Below are 24,119 nucleotides of genomic sequence, written 5' to 3'. Positions count from 1 at the left end.
GGTATTATAATGAGATCCAATGGCGTTGTGTTGGAAGTGTTAGGAATTATCAAAAGACAATGCCTAATGTAAATTTTAAACATTGAGAAATAATATATTTTTTAGACAAATTCAAAGACGACATAAACATTTGTGTTGTCTTTAACATATGCTGTAAGTTAAAGGATCAATTGTCTGTGGTCAGCAAGCTTTGAGTAGCTGTTTAACATATTCAACTTTAAAGAAAAAAAAACATATAGTTCAGCTGGGCCATTTCGCTGTCCCTCTGGTTTGGCTGGCCCCTTCAGTGGACCGGTGGTATGGATATAGGAATGTAAATGGGTAATAACACCATACCACAGACATAAACAGTACAGACCCTGAAAAAAAAATCTCAAGTATGCTAACATTTCAACAATGATTAACCCTTTGTTTTGGTTCGTATACTTTTGATAGTGCAATCTTGGCCAAAATCAGTTATACTTTGACAAAGGTTTGGACTGAGATCTACTTAAGTTGACATCTTAATGACATTCTTAACTTAAAATACAAGACACGGCTGTTACTCTTACAGTTTTCTACACAAACATAAGGCTGTGGTATTTGTCCCTAGTAAAGTTAAAATGTAACATATGTCAAATATATGCTAAAATTAGCACAAAACACTTAATTTAAAGGAACCGTATGTAAGAAATGTATTTCAATTCATCATAAAATGGCCCTGATGTCACTTGACATTAAGAAATCATGTTCATTTGAAATACTTATATCACTGACAACAGTAGTCCGGTCAGGATATTGTCATTTAAAAAGTGAAGTTGCAGCCCTCAACTGATGTTGATGTTGTCATGTTGTGTTTTGGCCTGATGTGCCACCCTCCACCTATCTACTAATCACAAAGTCAGTAGTATTTCGGCATCCGGGTTGCCAGCTCTGCCAGTCAGGGGGGAGGGGGAGGGGATGGGGATACACTGCTCTACAGTAATTTGAAAGTGATTGCAGTACCAGTTTTGGCCACAATCTTACATATGGTTCCTTTAAGAACACAGGCATTTAAATAAGAGTTTTAAAAAATCCCCTGAAATTTCCCTTCATCCATGCATTTTCCTTTTTTTTTAATTTATAGAACCATCAAGTATACAAAACATACTTTTTCAGCGCATCTTAGAAAGAGGTATTTCTTCATTATGTTTTGCCATGGAAAAATACTGATCCCTTCACACAAACTAGAAAAACACACACACACACACACTCAACAGCATGATGTATGAAGACAGCTTGTGTTGAGGCTAGACTCCTCTCTTATTCACTTCCATTCATAGTGGATGATTGGGAGGGGTCCTGTTGCTCACTAAACAGTATATGTGTGTATACATCTGTGTGTGTGTGTGTGTGTGTGTATGTGTGTGTGTGTGTGTGTGTGTGTGTGTGTGTGTGTGTGTGTGTGTGTGTGTGTGTGTGTGTGTGTGTGTGAAAGTGTATGATTCACTTTGAGACCTGGTTAAGAGAGGTCTTGTTGCTCATATGCTATATGTGTGTATAAGTGTGTGTGTGTGTGTGTGTGTGTGTGTGTGTGTGTGTGTGTGTATGTGTGTGTGTGTGTGTGTGTGTGTGTGTGTGTGCTCAGCGGCTGGCCTGCGTCCTCATTCCTCTGGTCAGCAGTGCTGTTTGTGGTCAGCCTTGGCCGGGAGAGGCTGTTGTCCTGATGAGCTCTCCTACACGAGCGAGGACAGGTTATCCCACCACAGGACACAATCCAACAGCATAGCTGACCTAGAAAGATCACACTCACTCGGGCACACACACACATACACACACACACACACACATTTATTCAGACACACATATTGAGGCACGTGCGCGCACACACACAGACACACACACACACACACACACACACACACACATACACACACACACACACACACACACACACACACACACATACACACACACAAGCATGGTTAATCCAAACGGAGCTCGATGGGCAGAGTTATTATACATGTAGGCGTAAGCAATGTATCAGAAGATGTTGTTAAGCTTGACACTTCTAAATACCATGCCACACACGTACATTTCCCAGAAATCCTTGTGACCTCACTACTGTCCAAATCAGTGCGTTGTAATAGGCTCGTTTTATGCCCACAGGCACTTTGATGTGCTTTTTGTTGAGGAAGAGGCTAACGCGGTTGACCGCAAGAGTTATTGGCCCAAGTAGAGCTGTTGTCCAAGTTTTATAAACAAACCCCCTCCGTGTTGCGGCACATGGTCCTTGAATTCTTTAACTCTGCCGTGTTTCATGTGTACTGTCAACAACACAGCACTGGGGCATTCTGCTGATGAAAGCACCCAGATCAGCATGCCCTGAGTAAACAGTAACCAATGACTGGACTCTTGTTTCTACACACACACGCACGCACACACACACACACACACACACACACACATGCACACACGCGCGTGTACGCACACACATAGAAACGTGTACACACATTCAATCATGCCTGCACACACACAAACACACTTAAACACATACACACACAGATACAAACACTCACACACACACACAAACACACAGACACACCTCCCGTATATTAATAGTGACAACCTGCAGGCTCCACTACATCAATGCTCAAGGAGTAGCAGTGGCTATAAATAGCTGCATGGGCCGGTAGTGGAGGAGAAGAGACAGTTTGGACATCAAGTGTGTCTTGAGTAGCCATAGAGGACCTTTTGGATCGGAGCTGGCTGCTAATCCGGATGAGTGTGCTTTTCTCGCGGGATTTGGAGCAAAATGAGAATGCGAGTGTGCTTTGGGGACGATAGAGAGAGGGAGCGGGAGAAGGCTGTGTCCTCCTCTCTCTCGAAGGCGGCCTCTCTCAAATGCTTTCCTCTCTTGCGTCTGTTGTCCTGCAGGTACGAGGTGGAGAACGCCTTCTTCTTCAGCATCAACCTCGCCGACTTTAACATCATCGACACGCTCGGGGTCGGAGGTTTCGGCCGAGTGGAGCTGGTAAGTAAACCAGAGACTTCTTAGAAAGCCCTCCATGGTGCGTCATCTGCAGATCTCTGTGATACAATGTACACATTAGTAGACGACTGTTTTTTCTCAGTTTTCTGTTTTTTCTGCAGTTTTTAGTTTTTTAATCACCAACAGAGTGATCTTTCTTTCTAAGTAAACACAGTGCTCTTTCTTTCTCTCTTTCTTTCTTTATCTATCTGTTTTTTGTTCTCTTATATACTGAGGGTAATACTGAGGGTGTAACATGCAAATCTAATAGGATGCCTGTACTGGATGAAATCATGTATCATGTGATACGATGGTGTTGGTGATGTCATGGTTTGAAGATTGATTCAGTAAATAGGTAGTCATGTCTCTAGTTTGAAGATTGATTCATTAAATAGGCAGTGATGTTGTTTCAATAAATTAAAATCTCTCTCTCTCTTTCCCTCTCTCTCTTTTTCTCACTGTCTCTCTCTGTCTCTGTCTCTTCTCTCTCTCCCTGTCTCTCTCTGTCTCCTCTCTCTCTCTCTCTCTCTCTCTCTCTCTCTCTCTCTCTCATTTTCCAGGTTCAGCTAAAGAGTGACGAGTCCAAGACGTTTGCTATGAAGATCCTGAAGAAGCGCCACATAGTGGACACGCGGCAGCAGGAGCACATCCGCTCCGAGAAGCTCATCATGCAGGAGGCTCACTCCGACTTCATCGTCAGGTGACCACTGCAGACCCCACATCCAACACACTCCTCGCTCCTAGACCTCGCACCTTGCAAACAAATATTTTAATTCTGTGACACAGAACAGGCGTACAGTGTGATAGAAATATGTGGCAGCTGACATATTACAGTCTGCTTAACACAAGATCCTCACCCGTTCGCCTGAACTCTGGCACTGAGTTAAGAGATGCCCTGAAGTAAGTAGAGGCGCCACATCGTTTTCCTCAGTCTGTAATCTTCCATTTATCATGAGGGAGCTTTATGCATAGTTGTGGAAATAGCTGTCACAGCGTAGGAAAATGTGGGAATATGTAGACTACTAATGAGAAAGTGAGACTGTTATTATGCTTCTGTATCTTAACTAATTAATATTTATAAACATCAGTCACATAACAGCATAACATTTGACAATAAACACATTTACGTTTATTATTATTTGATCCCTATTTATTCATGTCTTCTTCATCTGTAAGGATGATGCACATAAACACTAGATGTGCAGAGCGGTACATAATATTCCCGCCTCCCAGTCCAGCACATGTTTTCCACAAAAATAAGTCACGCTGAAAGGCATATATGATTCTAACTGTCTCACTGAATTGCATTATGCACACTCAATTCTCACTGGTATCTGCTAGACAACAAGTACCAAAACATGATTAGTTCATAGATTTCACATGTAATATACATTTTATACAACCCCACCCCCATCTTGCCTGTTCATAATTCTGAGAAATTCTTGAATTGTGTGCATGTGTGCGTGTACATGTTTATGTTTATGTGTGTGTGGGTGTGTGGGTGGGTGTGTGCGTGCATGTGCATGTGCTTGTGTGTTTGCCTGTTTATGTGCCTGTGTGTGTGCATGTGCATGCATGCGTATATATGTCTACTGTGTGAGTATGTCATACGTAGGATTACTGTGAATGTATGTGTGTGCGTGTGTATCTGTTTATGCACATGTGTGCATATGGAATGGGTTTACAAAACCCATCCGAAAGCGATGGTTCCATGCTATCCATGTGGGGTTACATGCCCACCAAGTTTCGTGTACCCCGGTCTTTCAGTGTCCCGGGAATCCTTGTTGGTGTACGGTCACTAAATGTACACATAAATTATTTTATTGTAAGGCCCCCCATGAACGAAAGTCCACGAAACTTGGCATGCATTCGGAGTTTGTTTTGACCATGTCAGCCAGAGATATTGTGATTACAACACCTAATTTTTTGCTTTTTAATTTTTAACTAGGTGGCGCTATACATGAAATAAGTGGTAATGGGATGGGTTGACATGCCCCCTTAAGACCAACATACAAAAAAAAGGTGGATCTCCTAGGCCCTACGGTTCTCGAGATATTCATAGAAAACTGTCTCCGGGCACCTACAGGCCAGTTGGTGTATAGTAACATAAATTAATTTATTGTATGGCCCCCCATGAACGGAATTCCACAAAACTTGGCGTGCATTCAGAGGGTGTCATAATGATCCTACACTTCCAATTTCGTGCAGTTTTGACTATGTTAGGTCACAGATACCTGCGATTACAACACCTCATTTTTACTTTTTTGTGTTTAACTAGGTGGTGCTATACATGAAATGAGTGGTTATGGAATGGGTTGACATGGCCCTTTGAGATCAACATACAAAACAAAATGGTCCTCCTAAACCCTACGGTTCTTGAGATATTCACAGAAAACTGTGTCTGCCCTACCCTCCTTTCGGGGGGTCCAGTCCAGCAGGGGGGCTACAGATCAAAACGAAAAAAGGAGGTTCCATGCTATCCATGTGGGGTTACATGCCCACCAAGTTTCGTGTACCCCGGTCTTACAGTGTCCCGGGAATCCTTGACGGAAATTTGGACATGCGAAAAAGAAAAAAAAAAAAAAACTGACTAAACCAATATGACCGCCTCTTCACTGCGCGGCGGTCATAATAAAATGTTTTGAAAGGAAAATTATTATTATTTTGTTTACAACACAGCTATGCGGTTTCTACACGTTGCAGCTAATATATTTAGACAGGTGATATTTTTGAGATATGTGCTTTCTAGAGGCATTTCTTAGTAAAAGTTGGGAACAGGGCTTTTTAACATAATTAAGGTGTGCTGAATCCAACTAGCCCTGTTCCCAAGCTGAATTTTGAGTTTATCACCATCTAATTAGCATAAACAAAATGGTTGCCAAAATGGCGATTTTGGGCACTTTCTTTGGGCGGATGTCATTATACCATATAAATTAATTCATATTGTTCACAGAAATCTCCCTTGGCCAATAGATCAAGGATACAGGCTGTGAAAAAAAGAAAAATATCTATTATTATGCCTATGCTAATTACCTGAAAAAAACCTTTGAAAAATTTAATTGTTAAAATTTTATAACTGAGCAGGCACATGGTATTTGATGAATGAGACTTGTGTTTTTTGAGGGTCAAGAAAGATGTGTAGTGATGAAATGTAAAGTTTAATTGTGGCCTACTGGTTAGGGCTTCGGGCTTGAAACCAAAGGGTTGCCGGTTCGATCCCCGACCAGTAGGAAAAATGTGGGTGCTGGAAAGGTTGAGCACTTCAGCCGTGGATGTGGGCATACTCTCCCATGCCCACATCCACGGCTGAAGTGCCCTTGAGCAAGCACCTAACCCCTCACTGCTCCCCGAGCATCACTGTAGCAAAGCAGCTCATTGCTCCAGGTTAATGTGTGCTTCAATGTGTGACCTGTGTGTTCACTAATTCACAGATGGGATAAATTCAGAGACCAAATTCCTTGTATATGCAAATATACTTGGCCATAAAACCTGATTTACATTACATTTTACATAATTGAAGTGAATTAGGTTGGTAATGTATGTAGTCTCGGAGTAAGTTACATAGGCCTTTTTCGGTTTCACTTTACCCATTTGGGTAACACTTTACGGTAAGGGTACATGAATTATCATGAATTCATGCATGAATTAATTCATGATTTATGTATTACTTCATTCATTAATATCTAATTAATCATCAGGAATTTACTGAGTTCATAGTTTGCCATTTGTGACCACATACATGAACACATTACTAAAGTAATAGATACGGTGGGCACATCATTATGAATTATGATGTATTAAGCATGATCATGACTATTTATTTTTCTGCCAAAAATGTGGTCATCACTGCTCAAATTCTGATTTGAACATAACTTAGGAGTTCTCTAAACACATGTCATTATTCACTACTTCAGTTGAGGGGCCACAAATCATAAATCATACTGATATACCCATCACACCTAATGCTTTAGTTGATGTGTTGTTCATACATGAGGTCATCATGAACGAGAGTATATGAATTCATGTAAATTCCTGATGATTCATAGGATATAAAGGAATGGAGTAATGCATAAATCATGAATTAATTCATGCATGAATTCATGATAATTCATGTACAGTACCTTTACCATAAAGTGTTACCCATATTTATTCATAACCTTTGTGTTAGTAAAATTATTGAATGTCCTGTGAATTAATAGCTAGATGAATAACTTTATAACTAATGCAAGTTCAAGTTACTTTATTTGTACCCAGAGGTAGATTTTGTTTGCAGTATAGAGTGCTTCAAGAGAATTTGCCAGAACAGGAGCACAGAGGATGCCATCTTTACGGCAATTCACTCCGCCCTGTCCCTCCTTGACAATAGCAACACCTATGTGAGAATGCTGTTCATTGACTTCAGTTCAGCATTCAACACCATTGTCCCCTCCAAACTGATCACCAAACTCAGTGAACTGGGCATCAATACCTCCCTCTGAAACAAGATTCTGGACTTCCTAACCAACAGACCGCAGTCTGTTAGATTAGATATCCTCACCCACTCAACCCTCACCCTGAACACCGGCGTGTGCTAAGCCCTCCTTTACTCCCTCTTCACCTACAACTGCATATCTGTACATGGCTCTAACACCATTGTCAAGTTTGCAGACAACACTACGGTGATTGCTCTGATCAGCAACAATGATGAGACAGCCTGCAGGGAGGAGGTCCAGCACCTAACATCGCGGAGCACCGACAACAACCTGGCTCTCAACACCAAGAGGACCAAAGACCTCATTGTGGACTTCTGGAAGTCAAAAGCTAGCACACAAAGCCCCATCCTCATCAACAGGACTGAGGTGGAGTATGTCACCAGTTCATGTTTCTGGGTGTCCACATCTCTGTGGACCTCTCTTGGACCCTCAACACCTCTACCTTGATCAAGAAGGCTCATCAGCATCTCTTCTTCCTGAGGAGACTAAAGAACACAACCTCTCTCCTCAGATCCTGGTGAACTTCTAAACCTCTACCGCTGAGGAGAGCATCCTCACCAACTGTGTCACAGTATGGTATGGCAACTGGTATGCCCCCCCCCCCTCCAGGTGCCTCCTTGCCTGTACCTGTTGAGGTGTTCATGTCGATGCCAACCTTCACAGGAACAACAAGGAGGCGAACATTTTGGCCCTATCCCACCCATAGTATTTTATTTATATTTATAAATGTACATACTGTAATTACACTTAAACATAGCAATATTCTACTGATCTTTATACTGTACATACTGCACATACAATTTTTAGTACTCTGCACAATGACAATGAAGGTAAATCTAATCTAAGATAATCTAATCAAATGAAACATGTGACTGCTGGCCATCTTTCCCATTTGGAATCAAAGATATGATGCTCGCTTGTTAGTTAACGGTTGTTCGTGATTAGTTCAATGGAACTCCAATGATTTTAAACTCCAAACATGTGTCCACCCACCACGAAGATGTTTACCAATGAAGCCAGGCTCTTTGCCAAAGAGGAGCGTAAACATAGTCAAGAGCATGCTTCACGAGGTGATAATAAGGCTAATTAGCATAATAATAGTTTTTTTTTTTGCATTTTTAGATTTTTCATAGCCTTTACTTTTTATTTATTGCCCACGGGAGATTTCTGAGATGCACAGATGTGAACAATATTAATTTATTTACATGGTATAATGATGCCCATCCAAAGAAAGTGCCCAAAATTGCCATTTTGGCAGCCATTTTGTTTATGCTAATTAGATGGTCAAAAACTCTTCTGCTTGGGAACAGGGCTAGTTGGATTCAGCACATGTTAATTATGATAAAAAGTCCTGTTCCCAACTTTTACTAAGAAATGCCTCTAGAGCCATATACAAGGACTTTTTCTTGAAATAGCACTTGTATAATTGGAAGTTATTGTGTACACATCTAACTGTAAATCTGCCATTTCTTTCCAGACTGCACAGGACGTTCAAGGATAGTAAATACCTGTACATGCTCATGGAGGCGTGTCTGGGAGGAGAACTGTGGACCATTCTCAGAGATCGGTGAGAAGAAAGACACATCCTATTCTAATATCATTAAACAACGACATCATAACATGAGAGCCTTATTCACAAATTTTCCTATTTAAAATGAATTGGTTATTTTACATATATAGAACCCACTGTAAGGGACAGATGACCTGTATTTTACTTCAATACACACTAAACTTAAAGTGTTTGTTTTGTATTGTTACATTAGAATCATGTAAGGTATTGTTTCAGAGCCTTCAGGAATCTCTTTCCCGTCACTAACAGTATTCGTCTGTGTCGTCTGTTTGATCCAGAGGTTCATTCGAGGACGCCACCACCCGTTTCTACACGGCGTGTGTGGTGGAGGCTTTCGCTTATCTGCATTCCAAAGGCATTATCTACAGAGACCTCAAACCAGAGAACCTGATACTGGACCACAGAGGCTATGCTAAACTAGTGAGTGAGGACTCATCCTCTTGTCCCCAGACTTCCCTCAGAATCAGGGGCATCAGAAACACAGCCTGGTGGCCAGATGTTTTGGGTAGGAAGGGAAAAGGAAAAAGAAGAGAGAGAGAGAGAGAGAGAGAGAGAGAGAGAGAGAGAGAGAGAGAGAGAGATTCACATCCAGTTGTCACTAACCATGTGTAATAAGCAATATCTCTATGTTATGATTAATTCATTAACCACAGCATTGCAAACCATCCTCAGGAACAAAGATGCAGTAAAGGAAAAATGCGGTTTGCTGCACCGACAATTACAGTATGTTGGCATAGCCATATTAGTTAGTTAGATACTTTATTGTCCCCATAGGCAAACTGTTTTACAGTGAGTACAACATTATTATAACGTCAGTCCACAGTACCCCAGTGTTACACAGTGGCCCTTAGTGAGTTAGAGATGCTGGTGAAAAAGAGAAAGATATGGAAGGTAGGGCATTTCAAGAAAGAGAGAGCAGGGTACAGGTATGCCAGCAGTACATAATAAAACTTTGTGTCTTGTTTGCTTGTAAGACGTGGGTGCAATAAAGGAGTATATCATCAAACAGCAATCTGATACCCAGGCAGAAAAATTATAATGATCATGAGAATGACAGTGACAATGTCTCATTCCAACAAGTCCGGCCCACTTCCCAATATGAGTCTGACACCCTCTATATCGTAGCACGGAAAATCCAGACCCTAATCTAGAAAATTAAGGGTCTGGCCATGACTAATGTAATGGCCCAACTCGAGGGGCAGCACCAAGTATGCATTTGAAAATCTCACTGCACCCAATTGGATAACACTACGACCAATGTTTACTGACTGATTCATTGCAGCACTGTCGTCATCTGTTTAGCTGGCCTCTGGCCCGGCTATATCAGATACACCGATGTGATTGGTTCCTCGCGATGCAAGGGGTAAAAGTAACGTGCATCATTACTCATTGCCAGAGTGTCTCGCAGAGACAATTCAAATTGTGCTCTCTCGAGAACTCCAGGGATTTCCAGGGTACCTTTATCTGACCTTGAAGTTACATTGTTATTTTGATGTTTGTTTGAAAATGTTCCAAAATGGGTGAGCAAAACTGTATAAAGATATACAACCCCTGAACTAGAGGGAAGTCTGAGCTGGTTCTGTTGTGGACAGGTGGACTTTGGCTTTGCCAAAAAGATTGGCTTTGGGAAGAAGACATGGACGTTCTGCGGTACGCCGGAGTATGTAGCTCCAGAGATCATCCTGAACAAGGGCCATGACATCTCAGCGGACTACTGGTCCCTGGGCATCCTCATGTACGAGCTGCTCACCGGGAGGTAAGCACAGATGACTAAAGGGGGCCTCAGACACAATGCAGACCATGACACTACTGCGCTCTGAAATACATTAATTCCAATGGCTGGATCACCTCAGTGACGGTGTGTCGCTGTGGTTAGCAAAGACCATAGATGTCAAACCTCCCGTTTTTCCGTGTTTCTCACGTATCTTAACTTTTTAACCATGCTGTCTTCCCATTTTAATATTTTCCCGTAAAATATCCCGTATTTGAACTATCTCATACCATTAGCTCTGCCATCGGACCTGTCAGTCTCTGTACAGTTGTGCTGTTGCTACCACCTTGCCTTTCCAGTGAAACAGATGTTTTCAAAGCATCGTTTTGTTTGCTTGAAAGCGACCTTAAAGTGAGCCTGTTTAAGATGATGGTGTGGTTGTCGTGATAGCACGATTCAGTGGCGCCTGCATAATGTACGGCCATACGCACTGTGCGTACCGGCCTGCCATCAGGCTACTCCGCTACGAGTAGGGAAAGAATCCCCCCCTGTTTGTATATTCACTCTAAGTTGGCCTACTATAACTTCCCAACTCTGCACTGTAGCCCATAAACTGCATGACAGGCTATTTATATTTCTCTCTAAAATAACCAAATGCATTTGTTTAACTTTATGAAGAAGAATTACGCACTAGGCTACTTGGAACGCACACATTTTGTTTGCGCAGGAGAGAGAATGACAGAGCACAGGGGCATTGATTACAGAACTTTAGCCTTTTTGGGGCTGTATAAAGTTGACCAAATTAATATAGGCTGTTGTTAGACATGAATAAAGTACTTTTAAAGTACTGGCTTGGCTACATTATTAGCTGACCAATGCACAAGCTTGCAATTGCAAAACGGACTAATACTGCAACCCTTCCAACGTTGGGGGACGAATGTTGACATTTCCCCGTGTTTTGGGTGAGAAACCCAGGAAATCTCATGGCAAAGACTAGTATGCCACTCATCAAGCTTGCACCTGTGCCAGGGTCAAAGTTCAATATTGCTAGACTTGACCATGACGTGCTTTTGAGAAATACCATTTTTTTTTAGTTGGACCGAGTGGCCAGTACAGCCCAAATCACTTTGTATGTGAAAGCGTCACAACAGATGGGTCAAATTTGGAATGTCCTGCACAAACTCAAATGGGCACACCATAGCCTGTACATCCAATTGAATGCACACAGAATGAGTCTATGCTGGATTATGCAGTACTGATGGAATGGATGGCTTGCTTATTTAAGAATCTCTGTCTTAGCAGTGTCCTGTGCTTGAGTATCCCTGACTATAGGCTCATGAACAGGCCTAATAGTCACATCGTACGCACTTATGGGAAATTCAGTGAATGTTAGGTTGTATGTCAGGTTCCATGAAGGGTTATTGATGGGGAAATGCTGTGTTTTTGTAACTCCATGATAAGCCAGCATTGTATCCACAGAAAAGCTTTTTGGAGATGGAGAGTGCCCAGTTTTTGTTGTGCTTCTGAAACACATTTCAGATTTCAGACAAGAATTCAGACAAAAGTTGTTGTGTGTATTAGTAGTGTAATTATCAAGTTTGTACAGCCAAGCCTTTTCCTCAGGCTCACCGCAGTTTGAAAGTAGCTCTTGGACAACTCATAAGACAGTTGGGAATTCAATATTGGAAAAGTTGTGAGAAACCTGTCTCGTATTTTGATACTTTTGAAATGCAGTCCTCCATTCTCTGGACCGGATCCCATGAAGACTTACAACATCATCCTAAGAGGCATTGACATGATTGAATTCCCAAAGAAGATCACAAAGAATGCTGCCAACCTCATCAAAAAGCTATGCAGGTTAGACTGAACATGCTCCACTTAACCCTCTATGTCCCGTTTCCCAATCCAATTGAGTGACAATGTGTTATTGTCATACATCTGTTCTATTGTTGACATTAATCTGATGCGTTATTGTCATTAATTTGATGTAATATTGTCATTAATACGATGCATTATTGTCATTAATCCAATGTGTTATTGTCATTAATCTGATGCGTTATTGTCATTAATTTGATGCGTTATTGTCATTAATCCGATGCGTTATTGTCAATAATCTGATGCGTTATTGTCATTAATCTGATGCGTTATTGTCAATAATCTGATCAACCTGCTTTCAGGGACAATCCGTCTGAAAGACTGGGAAACTTGAAAAATGGTGTCAAGGACATCCAAAAGCACAAGTAAGTGTTACAAAATCACCTTGTATTTGTCACTGATTTATCAACAACATTAACCACAACAATTTAGCAAATACTGCAAATACTGCATGTGTTCTTGGGGCTATTTAGGTGTGATGGTGTGTGATGTCTCAGTACAGGTGCATCTCAACAAAATAGAATATCATGTAAAGGTCCGTAATTTATTTCAAAAATGGGAAACGTTCATATAATCTAGATTCATTACACATAAAGTTAAATATTTGAAGCCTTTTTTGGTTTTAATCTTGATTGTTCTAATCTTGATGATAACAGTTTACATCTCATGAAAATCAAAAATCCAGTATCTCAAAATATTAGAATAAAGAACTTAACTTAACTTATTATACAAAAATGTCAACCTGAGAAGAGCTCTAAACAGCTAATCAAAACACCGGTAATGGTTTCCTGAGCCTTTAATCTCTCAGTCTGGGCAGGGCAATGGACTTTTGCATGATATTCTCATTTTTTGAGATGCACCTGTATTCTGTTAAGAGGATGATTTATGATTGGCGACAGTGAAGTCATGGCTATTTGTCTCATGATTTTCCACAACAGATGGTTCGAGGGCTTTAACTGGGACGGTCTACGGAAAGGCACCCTCTCCCCTCCCATCATCCCCAACGTGAGTGCACAGAAACCTGGGAAACACCAAAAACACCACTACATGACAAATATCATCTGAGCTGAGCAAAAACATTAAACAGACCCCATTGAGTCTTTGATTATTAATGTGAGATATGTTATACCATACACTGACTAAACCTCATCAATTGACAGATTTGATGTTTCTGCAAGTACTCAGATAAATGATGGAACTCTGTCTCTTCCATGTCTGTTACCCAGGTAACCTCACCAACGGACACAAGTAACTTTGACAGTTTCCCAGAAGACAACGAGGAACCCCCACCTGATGACAACTCAGGCTGGGACATGGATTTCTGAACCCACCATACACAGACAGACTGAAAGACTAAATCCAACTACATATATGCACACACACACACAACCACACACACACCCACCCACACACACACACACACACACACACACACACACACACACACACACACACACACAGACACTGTTACAGTGTGGTCTTGGTTCAAGGTCTTAGAGGCAGTCATATGATAGGAATAGGTCTAGGATGAGGCCACCAATATGCCTTCGCACTGGGAGAGAGCTCAAGTGGGATTTCAGGGCTTGTTCACACAAACAAACAGACAGACACACACACAAACTCCAAACGTAGCTCAAATATAAGCGATGCCTATCAAAGAGTGTGACTGCAAAAAGTATGTGTGGGAATGTTTGCAAATGTATGTTCGGGAGAGAAAGACTTACATTGACTTAATTTGCGTGAATGGACAGTATGTGTTTATGTGTGTTCTATTTAGATATTTTTGTGTGGACGCTATTTACTGTAGGTCAGGATAGGGTGGGTAGGGGTTGACTCATAAGGACCTCGTGCATGTCTCCCATGACGGCCTCTGACTGGTTGGAACACTGGTTCATGCACCAATCTCTGTGAAAAACGATGCCTGAGTGTCCAAAAAGCTAAATGCTCATTGGCTCAAATCACTGTACGTCCAAGCTCATCCAGCCTATCAGGAGAGGAGAGCTGTAGACAGACCTGAATGTTGTTGCTCTTAATTTAGTCATGCATATGGCACATGTACATAGCCACATATAAACACTCCAACTCGTGTGCAAACACTCACTTACATAGCGTAGTAGTATTTATCTCTTAAATGAAAAAGAAAAGACAAAAAGTACAAGGATGGTTTTGTTTGTATTTCTTTTAAGTTTACTTCAAGATTAAGGGACATATTTTATTTTGACTGACCTTACATTTTCATGTATGACCCATCTGCAAAAGAAGCTTTTGTCACATACAATCCCAGCATTCTCTCGCTTTCTCTCTTTTTCTTTCTTACTTTCTTTCTCTCTTTTTCTTTCTCACTTTCTTTCTCTCTCTCTCTCTCGTAGTTCTGCAGTTATGTAGGCGTTGTGGATGAGCATATGCTGTGCCGAATCACAGCCCCACAAATAGAACACGTGTGCCTCTCAAATAGAAATTCGTTCATTTCATTTCTCAGAGAGCCCTTCTGTAGCCACAGTCTTCATATTTCCCACCGTCATTTTCTGACTGCAGTGGTTTGTGTGGCTGTGGAAGCGCAGCCAACCTACTGTTCCTCTGCTAACCTACGCTCCACAGGACAGCGTCCAGAGGAGCGTCCAACGCTACCATTCCTTTAGGCCACTTCCGGGTGTTGCACAGAGACATTATGTAAATATTTCAACACGGCTGTTATTGATAGTAGCCTTCGTGCTAATGTTTGTTGAAGCTATCTCGGACCATGACAAAAATCTTGACTGTCAATAGCAGACAATGGCAGCATATTTCTTTGTGTAATTTCATCTGCAATCGTATGATTGCAGTTACCAACCAGAATACCTGTGAGTATTGGGTATATACCTGTGATCACCTACGTGACTTAAAGACCTGCTGCACCTGTACTGGAATATGACATCAGTAGTGTTGTGTAAGGCTTTTTATTGTGATCAAGTATGCTCACCTGGGATGAAATGATTAACTAGGTTACAGCTGGTCATGCATGGTCAGTTGGTTACAAAGTACTTTTGGCCTTAAACCTAATCCCTGTGAATAGTTTTGCCCGGTGTTGTGATTACAGTGAAAAACTGTAAGCTGGGTTAAGGTCACTGCAGGGTCACTCACAACCCATCCATCCAGCACACTTCCACCCATCTACCATCAGTGTTAAATCAAGTGCCTTAATACAAATGGCATGACTCCCCAAAACACCGTCCTACACCAACACACCTTATAGAGCTGCAGCCCAACCATCAACTCCAAATATATATTTATTTATTTTTCATTTCTTTCTATTGGTTTCCCCTCTTCCTTTGTGTAATAAACAAAAAGTGACAAACCAAACATGATCAGGTGAATTTCCTTTAACAGCCTCCAGTATATCTTAGTTTGCACAATCAGGCCTAGTGTGATATGAACATAATGCAAAAGTAAATAGTAGATAAACACTATGAGAGGCTCTGTTGGGCTCCATGCCATCCTTCACATGGGTTCAGTTTGTAGAAATATGAGAGTTGTGTTTGACAACTTTGATTATGCCTTGCCTGGCTGCATTGAGGTGCTCTCCTCTGTCCAGCCGTCAACATCCCCTTTCGGCCAATGGTAAGACCTGAGGACTGTCCCCTACATTCTCCAGAGCCCAGTCTTTTACACCCTACAGTAGTGTGTGCTCTTAGTCCAAATGATGGTGGAACCATAGATGTGGACTGTCTTTAATGATTAATACCAATCAACGAGGAGTCAGCAGTGATGATATGCAGATTGAAAGCAGAACAAGGAGATATGTCCCACACATAGCATTTCATCATTTCATTTCAGTTTGGGGGGGGGGGGGGGGGGCGACACACATCTAGACCTTATCACCCTGTGCATCTTTCATTCTGTTGTTACTGTATATTTTTTTTCAAATGCAGAGAATGCCAGTATGGCCTAGAACCTTATGTGTGAGATGTGTGATGATCTTCTGGTTCTACCTATAGGATTATAAAAACAACATACATTCTTACTTGTTTTATCATGGTCGGCAATTTCTAAAACATTTTAGATATAGACAAACAGTAAGGATTAAGCATGCTCTCAAGCATGACGATTAGGCTGTCTTAACACATTGTTTGCAATTATTCAAGACAAAATGTGTAAGTACTGTTCAATTTGACTTGGGATTTTGATGTAAGGGACTGTTCGTTATTTATAAACGGGGCCACCGGAGGAAAATAGGGGAGGGTCATGTATTTTTATTCTTTGTTGAGGGGAGGGTCACCTAACTTTTTTGGTCTAGGGGGGGGGGGTCACCCATCTTTTGAATTAATGAAACCAGCAACAAATCAAAGTGGCTTGTTTGATTGTTGATTTCTGTGGCCATATAACGTCCTGCCCATCTCTAGCTTTGCTGTCTCCATCCTTTCTGTTTTTGTTGTTTCCAAAAAAATATATAGTAGGCCCATAGTGTCATTCTCTCTCCTGCCAACACAAATGTGTTTCGTTCCAAGTAGCAGTGCGTAATTCTGCTTCATAAAGTTGAAGAAATACATTGGTCATATAAATAGCCAGTTTATGGTCTACGTGTTGCTAAGTTATGGTAGGCCAACTTGGAGTGAATATACAGGGGGAATTCTTTGTCTACTCGTAGCTGAGTAGCCTGGCAGGTGCGCACGTAGACTTAGCCTACGGCCGAACACTGCAAGTGCCAATGAATCGTGCTCTCACTACAACCACGTCGTTAACTTCAATAGGCCTATGTTAACATCACTCTGAGTTCGCATTCAAGCAAGCAAAACGATGATTTGAATACATCTGTTTCACTGGAAGGGCAAGGGGTGGTGCTAAGGCAGCCTGGAGACCATGGAGCAAATTTTCGCCTGAGATAGGGAACCAATCACAGAACAGGTGGGAAACCAAGACGATGATGAGCTATGTACAGACGCATTTGATAGACATCCGTGGCACCCAATAAACGGATCTGGGCATTTTTTTCAAATACGAGAAAATGAACGTTTGGTTCCCAGACCACGTCTCATTGAGAAGTGGTGGCGCTAGCCAGGCTAGGGTAACAACAGGACAACACAGAGACAGGCCAGAATGCAGGACTAATGTTATGAGAGTATTACAGTAATATGGGATATTCTACGGGAAAATATTAAAACGGCAAGACAGCGGGGAAAAGTTAAAATGATAAACCCGGAAAAAGTTGGCATGTTAGGTATTTTTCGGTCCCTGTGATTATTTGTGAAATTGTGCAAACGGCCTTTTCAAAGTCATTTGAGAAGGAAGGAGTGTATAGCAAGCTCACAAATTGACGCTCGTCTGAGAAATTGAGTTTTGGATAATGTTCAGCTTCGGCAGCTTTACAATGACTGAGGAAGCCTAGAGACGAGTCCATAGCAACAAGTTCATGTGTTGAATTTGTTATTACCCAGTGTGCTTTGTTGAATGGTCTCAATGTTTTATTGTTTTATTGTTTTATTTCATGTGAACTTACTAGAGGAGTAACTTATTTCAAGTAGGCTAATGCAGTTGCAGGAAGTGTGCATTTAGTTTTCATGTTTATTGTGTTTCCACAACGATGTTAGTGAGTAAATCTACTGAAATGGCCACCATCTTGGTAAAGTGTGATGTGTAAGATCAGAAAGCAGAGGTTGGTTTAAAGGAGAATTCCGGTGTGATATTGACCTAAAGTGTATTGAAACATGATACCGAGTGTGAACGTATGTCTCATAGCCCATCTCGACTTGTCCCCTGCACTCCAAAATCTGGCGCTAGTTAGCCGATGCTACCAACATTTTCAGTAGTGGTGCTTCGGCATCGGGCTAGCCATGCAAATAAATCACTGTTTTACACCCATTTACGAGGCTCAATGTATCTCCACACTTCATTGGTAGACTTCCTAGGGCCCTGACATTTAAAACGAGACATTGAGAACTTTGAAAAAGCACTGGTAGTTTACTTACAAGACGATTTATACAGACAGTATCTTCACGAAGTTTAACGTTTGCAGCCATCTTGAATTTAGTCACGATAAGTCGAGCAACGAGTAAGAATGAACAGGTATGATAAGGGATCAGATTCCAAAAATAATTCAGTGGAAATGCATGGATTCCAGTTGCTGCTACTGGAAGAAACTGGAATCCATGCATTTCCACTGAATTATTTTTGGAATCTGATCCCTTATCATACCTGTTCATTCTTACTCCTTGCTCGACTTATCGTGACTAAATTCAAGATGGCTGCAAACGCTAAACTTCGTGAAGATACTGTCTGTATAAATCGTCTTGTAAGTAAACTACCAGTGCTTTTTCAAAGTTCTCAATGTCTCGTTTTAAATGTCAGGGCCCTCGGAAGTCTACCAATGAAGTGTGGAGATACATTGAGCCTCGTAAATGGGTGTAAAACAGTGATTTATTTGCATGGCTAGCCCGATGCCGAAGCACCACTATTGAAAAAGATGTTGGTAGCATTGGCTAACTAGCGCCAGATTTTGGAGTGCAGGGGACAAGCCGAGATGGGCTATGAGACATACGTTCACACTCGGTATCATGTTTCGATACACTTTAGGTCAATATCACACCGGAATTCTCCTTTAAGAACGGTAGCCTAAGTTGATGTGTTGTCATAGTATAGTGCTTATAGACGTGAGTGTTAGGGATCGACAATTGGCCTGTGAGGGTCATGTATATTTTGAAAATGCTGCTGGAGGGTCGTTGATAATATTCAAGCAGGCAGAGGAGGGTCATGCAATTTTTGATTGAATCACTCAAAACCCCTCCGTTGGCCCCGTTTATAAATAACGAACAGTCCCTAAATGGCGAATCTAGCAATCTAGGCAATGGCAAACTGCAGGAACTTTATCCTTATTCCCTGAAACAGAATCCTTGTATTTACTTTCTCTCATCATACTGTTTGTCCACCTAAGCCATGTTTTGGTAGCTACCCTTGCACAGTGCCTGGTGTAAACTTTATAAATGCAGAAATAAACACTAGTTACTTTTCCATGCATGTTTGTGTGTGTGTATGTGTGTGTGTGTGTGTGTTGAAATGAAAGGGACACGGCTCTTAAACAGGATGTCCACAAAAGTAGAGGACTTCAGACTGCATAGGGCCACTAAACAACTGCATCTTAATTATATAGAGTGAGCCCTTGAACTGACCGATTAACCAGTCCAGGGGTTCAAGTACTACCCATCAATGTGCACCCCCCCCCCCCCCTCCTTCACACGTCCCTATTGCATCATTCACAGGACGAGTTCACGTCGAGCTCTTTTTATCACCAGCACTAGATGGCGCCAGAGAGTCTTTCCTGATACAGGACCGAAGTTCATTGGGAGTAAATACAGTATTGTGAAGACTGCACCTGTTCCAGATGCCAACTTTGCCAACTGTTTGCATTTGACACATGTAATCCCTCTGTTAGTTATTTTTCTTTGGTTTCCTATAGCAGTCCGCATTACATTCAATTTCCTCAGAACACTTACTGGATCTGCACCTTGCTATTTTAAATACATAACCCAGCTCTCCGTCCCTTCTCGCCCACTGCAGTCCTCTGATGAGTGTCTGCTGTGCGACAAAATCCATTGACGCTAAGAGGTCACAGTCAAGAGTCTTCCTCAGTGATTCCTGAGGTTCCTTCCACTTAATTAATTATCCTGCAGCGCGATGGTTTGTTGTTTATTTTCATTGTTGCTATTTGATATTGCTATTATTATATATTGCTGTTGTTAGTACTATTATTATTATGCTTAATGTGGGCTTTTCAACTTTATTTTTAGGCTTTAAAACTATTGTGTCTATAAAACTATTATTACTAACTTTGGACAAAAGCCTCTGCCAAATACCATAACCATAACTCAGACTTGACATCCTATTCATCCATTTTCTCATTTTCATATCAAATCCAAATAAAAAGATTTACCATGAAATGGCAGCTTGCACAAACAATGTAATGGACATTTACCACACTTGTCTTTATATTCAAAATAATTGTCTTGATAATGCCACGTATATAACAGTAGCCCGACAGAAATTGCTCACTAGGTTATTAAACAGGGACCTAAAGCGTATAATCGCATGTTTCTGCGGTTAGATGTGCTTGTCTCCGAGTGTGAACGGTCAATCTGCGTGAAAGAGCGCACGTAGGCGGCTGTGAGTAACAATCACGAAGCAGAAAATCCGTACATACCATATTTATACAGGCCATTTGCTAACAGTGAGCGGGTCACTGTGAGTCAAGGCTTTACATTTCAAACTCTTTGCTCGTGCCGACTCGTTGGCCACCTCATCTTAGCCATGTGTTTGTAGAGGGCTGAAATGCGCCGTGCGCAATCAACAACGCGCAATCGCGCGAACACCATAGAGAGTAGCAAATGTTCCCCTGATCACTCAATGGAAGATGACAATGACAAGGCAGTGAGTGTATTTGCATATCAGGTAAAACAAGTTTCAACATGCCACCAAACTACACCTCTACTATAGAACTCTAGACTAAATAAGTTAAGAATGGATAGCCCACAGCACTGGGTGGGAGAGAAGCAGGGCTGCTGAAAAGTGCTGAAATTTGGACATTGTACGCCAGCGACCGCAAATGGGATAGCCCTCCCCGAACTGAGAACTGAACGATAACAACTTGTCACTCAGCTTGCCGCGAAGGTGAGTGCATAACAAAACCGGGGTAATTGGAGTGCAAATTACGTTTTCGAAAGGGGTGGCTTCGGTAGTGAGAATTTAAGTGGACAAGGTAAACTCTCTCTCTCTCTCCCTCTCATGCGTTCCGTCTCGCGCACAACATCTATCTCTGAAATTCCTTTCCCCGCCTTTGTAATGGTTTACCACTCACTCACTAAACATGCGCGCGTGCATGCACACACAAGCGCATTGGGAAAGACAGTCTTCAGTTCTCTGTGTGTGTGTGTGTGTGTGTGTGTGTGTGTGTGCAGAAGGAGAGAGAGCGAGAGAGAGAGAGAGAGAAGTGGGGGCGGGGATGAAGAAACAGGTCCGTCTGTATAAAGCCAGGAGCATCCACCAGAAGACTCAGAGGATACTTGGCAGTGTAATCTGCGCGCAGTTGGACTACCACCATCACCGGCTGTGCGCCGCGGACCGTACCGTATCGCTCTCCCGAAGCCACTTCTCGGACTTTAGCCGTCTATTCACAAATACAGGATCGTGAACATGAACACCTTCTCCGTGCCTACCTTTTTGGCCATGTACCTGGCGCTGTGCGGCGGCTACCTGCGGAATGCACAGGGTGGCTCTGTTGTGCTCAACTCGAACGCAATCAAAAATCTACCTGGTGGCGGAATTTCACACCCGAGCCTGTCGGTCAGCGTTAGTCCCCGAGCATCACCCGCGGTTGGCGGCGTTGGCCAAGCGGGAGCCACTGGCACCTCATCGGTAAGCATCATTAAGTAATTCTACTGTGTGAAGGTCTACTGGAAGATTTTACATAGAGCGCCTTTTGCCCATTTACTCTGATCTGGCATGCTCGAACTGAACTCTTGATGCTCCTTGTCGTTTAGCCCTCAGGCTGCAAGGCAGACCGGCAGTGTGGAGCCAATGAGTTCTGTAACGAGTCCCGTGGCGCATGCCTCCCGTGTCGTAAACGGAGGAAGCGGTGTGGCCGTGACGCCATGTGCTGTGCGGGGAATCGGTGCATTAATGGTAAGAGCAGAGATTGTCTCTGAACAATAAACAAACAGCATCCAAACAGCATCCAAATTAGCCTACCAGAAACTCGTTGTCATCACAAGTATACATGTATATGTTAGTCTTTGGCTGAACCCTACACATAACACCGTAAAGAGGCAAGACATTATAATTGATAATAAGCTAACTGACAGTTGCTTTCATTGAGAGATGGGCGGATGTCGTGCTTTACAATTTACCACCACCGTTCTTTCAACAGGTGTGTGCCAACCCGCTGAAATGGATGTCCCACCCCGCGTTGGTGCTGATGACGGCACCAAACTCGGAGGCAATGCAAAGCACGGGCAGAATGTCACCAGTGAGCCGAAAAAGAAGACACCAAGCCAGAGTCACAAAACACCTAAAGGTACGCACGCCTTTCCTTTGGTATTTGCTTTCGCCTTTACCTTTTCTCTCTGGTATTGACTTTCGGTGTCTTCTTTATCTCTAACGAATGGTTCGTCATGTTTCTGCAGGCGGTGATGGGGAGACGTGTCTTCGATCGTCCGACTGTGGCGAAGGCCTGTGCTGCGCGCGACACTTCTGGACGCGCATCTGTAAGCCCGTGCTGACAGAGGGACAGGTGTGCACTAGACACCGTCGCAAAGGCGGCCAAGGCCTGGAAATCTTCCAACGTTGTGACTGCAAGCCGGGACTCACCTGCCGAGTTCAGAAAGGAGCGCGACAGCATCGCGAGGAGCAGCAGCAGCAGCAACAACAGCAGCAGCAACCAAGACAACACAGAGACTTACACACCTGCCAAAGACGCTGAGGCGCTCCAGACACAGTGTCGCCACACACACACACACACACACACACACACACACACACACACACACACACACACACTTGCTTGGGTCCCTAGGGAATGCAGGGGGTGGACGCAGCGAGGGGTGAGATGAAATCCAACGCTGCGGAAGGATGCGACGATAGAAACGGACTGATCGGATTTCTCGGATGGGATGAGGAGAAAACGCCGCAGCCAGCGGAAATGTCGCATCGGATACTCTGCTTCTGATATGCTGCTCCCTGATGGCCATCGGAAAAAAGAAAAACTGCGGAGTAATTTAGTTTCCCTTTATAAGGAATTTGATCCTGTCAATATTGCAGTAAATTACTGTATTGTAAATACTAAACTAGAAGTGGCGCTTTGCTTGACTGGTGGATTCAGTAACACTACTAGCCTAATATAAGATCAGGTGCTGCATGATGCTATTCTAGTGTAAATGCTCTAAAACATATGATTTATATTGTTATGATTGTTGTTATTTACTACATGTGATATAAAATGCCTCTATTTTTATTTCTGAACAAAGAAATGTAAATAATATTGTTTTTATTAAAGTATACTAATTAAATCAAAGATTCCTGATGTTTGTCGAGATTGGATGGGTGTTTTTCCGCCATGTTTTAAACGTTAAGCATTTCTTGCCAAAGGGAGAAAAATGGTTTGTCTCAGGTTCTCTGTGAAAAACAAGAAAAACTTCAAAGAATAAGGCAACTGAGGAAACCAGATGTAATTGGCATAATTATTTAATAATAGTTCTCAGAACATCAAAAGATCGTGTAGCTATTCAGCATTTACAGAGCTGACGGTCTAGGATTACCTTGTGGTGACTGTGGGCGATCATCCCATAAAATAACAAATATCTACCTTGACGTCTGGCAAAAATAGCAGGAACTCATCATAGTTAAAACACTTGGGTCGGGCTGGAAGTGTGATCACCAAGTCTATGACAAACTGACTATTCTAAGCAAAAACTATATTAAAACATTAAAGCTGTATTAGATTTTTTCCCCTGAACTTTCAAATCCAGGAGAAAATTGTTTGTG

At 42.2% G+C, this 24,119-nt stretch overlaps 2 protein-coding genes across 7 annotated transcripts in view; both read left to right on the top strand.

The window, feature by feature from the left end:
• The window catches only part of LOC121685533 (cGMP-dependent protein kinase 1), an 83,842-nt gene extending 67,012 nt beyond the window's left edge, over positions 1-16,830 (top strand). For all 5 annotated transcript variants that reach the window (XM_042066118.1, XM_042066117.1, XM_042066119.1 and 2 more), the window contains 9 exons: positions 2,896-2,992; positions 3,550-3,689; positions 8,939-9,028; positions 9,310-9,451; positions 10,624-10,787; positions 12,477-12,599; positions 12,920-12,982; positions 13,556-13,622; positions 13,844-16,830. In XM_042066118.1, coding sequence (XP_041922052.1) covers positions 2,896-2,992; positions 3,550-3,689; positions 8,939-9,028; positions 9,310-9,451; positions 10,624-10,787; positions 12,477-12,599; positions 12,920-12,982; positions 13,556-13,622; positions 13,844-13,942 — 985 coding nt within the window. In that variant the 3' untranslated portion in view covers positions 13,943-16,830. The remainder of the gene's footprint in view (positions 1-2,895; positions 2,993-3,549; positions 3,690-8,938; positions 9,029-9,309; positions 9,452-10,623; positions 10,788-12,476; positions 12,600-12,919; positions 12,983-13,555; positions 13,623-13,843) is intronic.
• Positions 16,831-21,044: 4,214 nt separating this feature from the next.
• Positions 21,045-23,592, top strand: dkk1a (dickkopf WNT signaling pathway inhibitor 1a). Of its 2 annotated transcripts, XM_042065632.1 has the most exons (5): positions 21,045-21,251; positions 21,539-21,995; positions 22,121-22,262; positions 22,507-22,653; positions 22,763-23,592. In XM_042065632.1, exons 2-5 carry the CDS (start codon positions 21,774-21,776, stop codon positions 23,056-23,058), a joined length of 807 nt encoding a protein of 268 aa, XP_041921566.1. In that variant the 5' UTR covers positions 21,045-21,251; positions 21,539-21,773; the 3' UTR covers positions 23,059-23,592. The 2 variants fall into 2 exon arrangements, with proteins under 2 accessions (XP_041921566.1, XP_041921565.1); XM_042065631.1 differs by having other exon boundaries at positions 21,045-21,995.
• Positions 23,593-24,119: the final 527 nt, after the last annotated feature.

Source organism: Alosa sapidissima, chromosome 16 (assembly GCF_018492685.1).
Source record: "Alosa sapidissima isolate fAloSap1 chromosome 16, fAloSap1.pri, whole genome shotgun sequence".
Taxonomy (NCBI): domain Eukaryota; kingdom Metazoa; phylum Chordata; class Actinopteri; order Clupeiformes; family Clupeidae; genus Alosa; species Alosa sapidissima.
The sequence above is the reverse complement of the archived record's forward strand: the minus strand, read 5'-3'. Positions and strand labels throughout refer to the sequence as shown.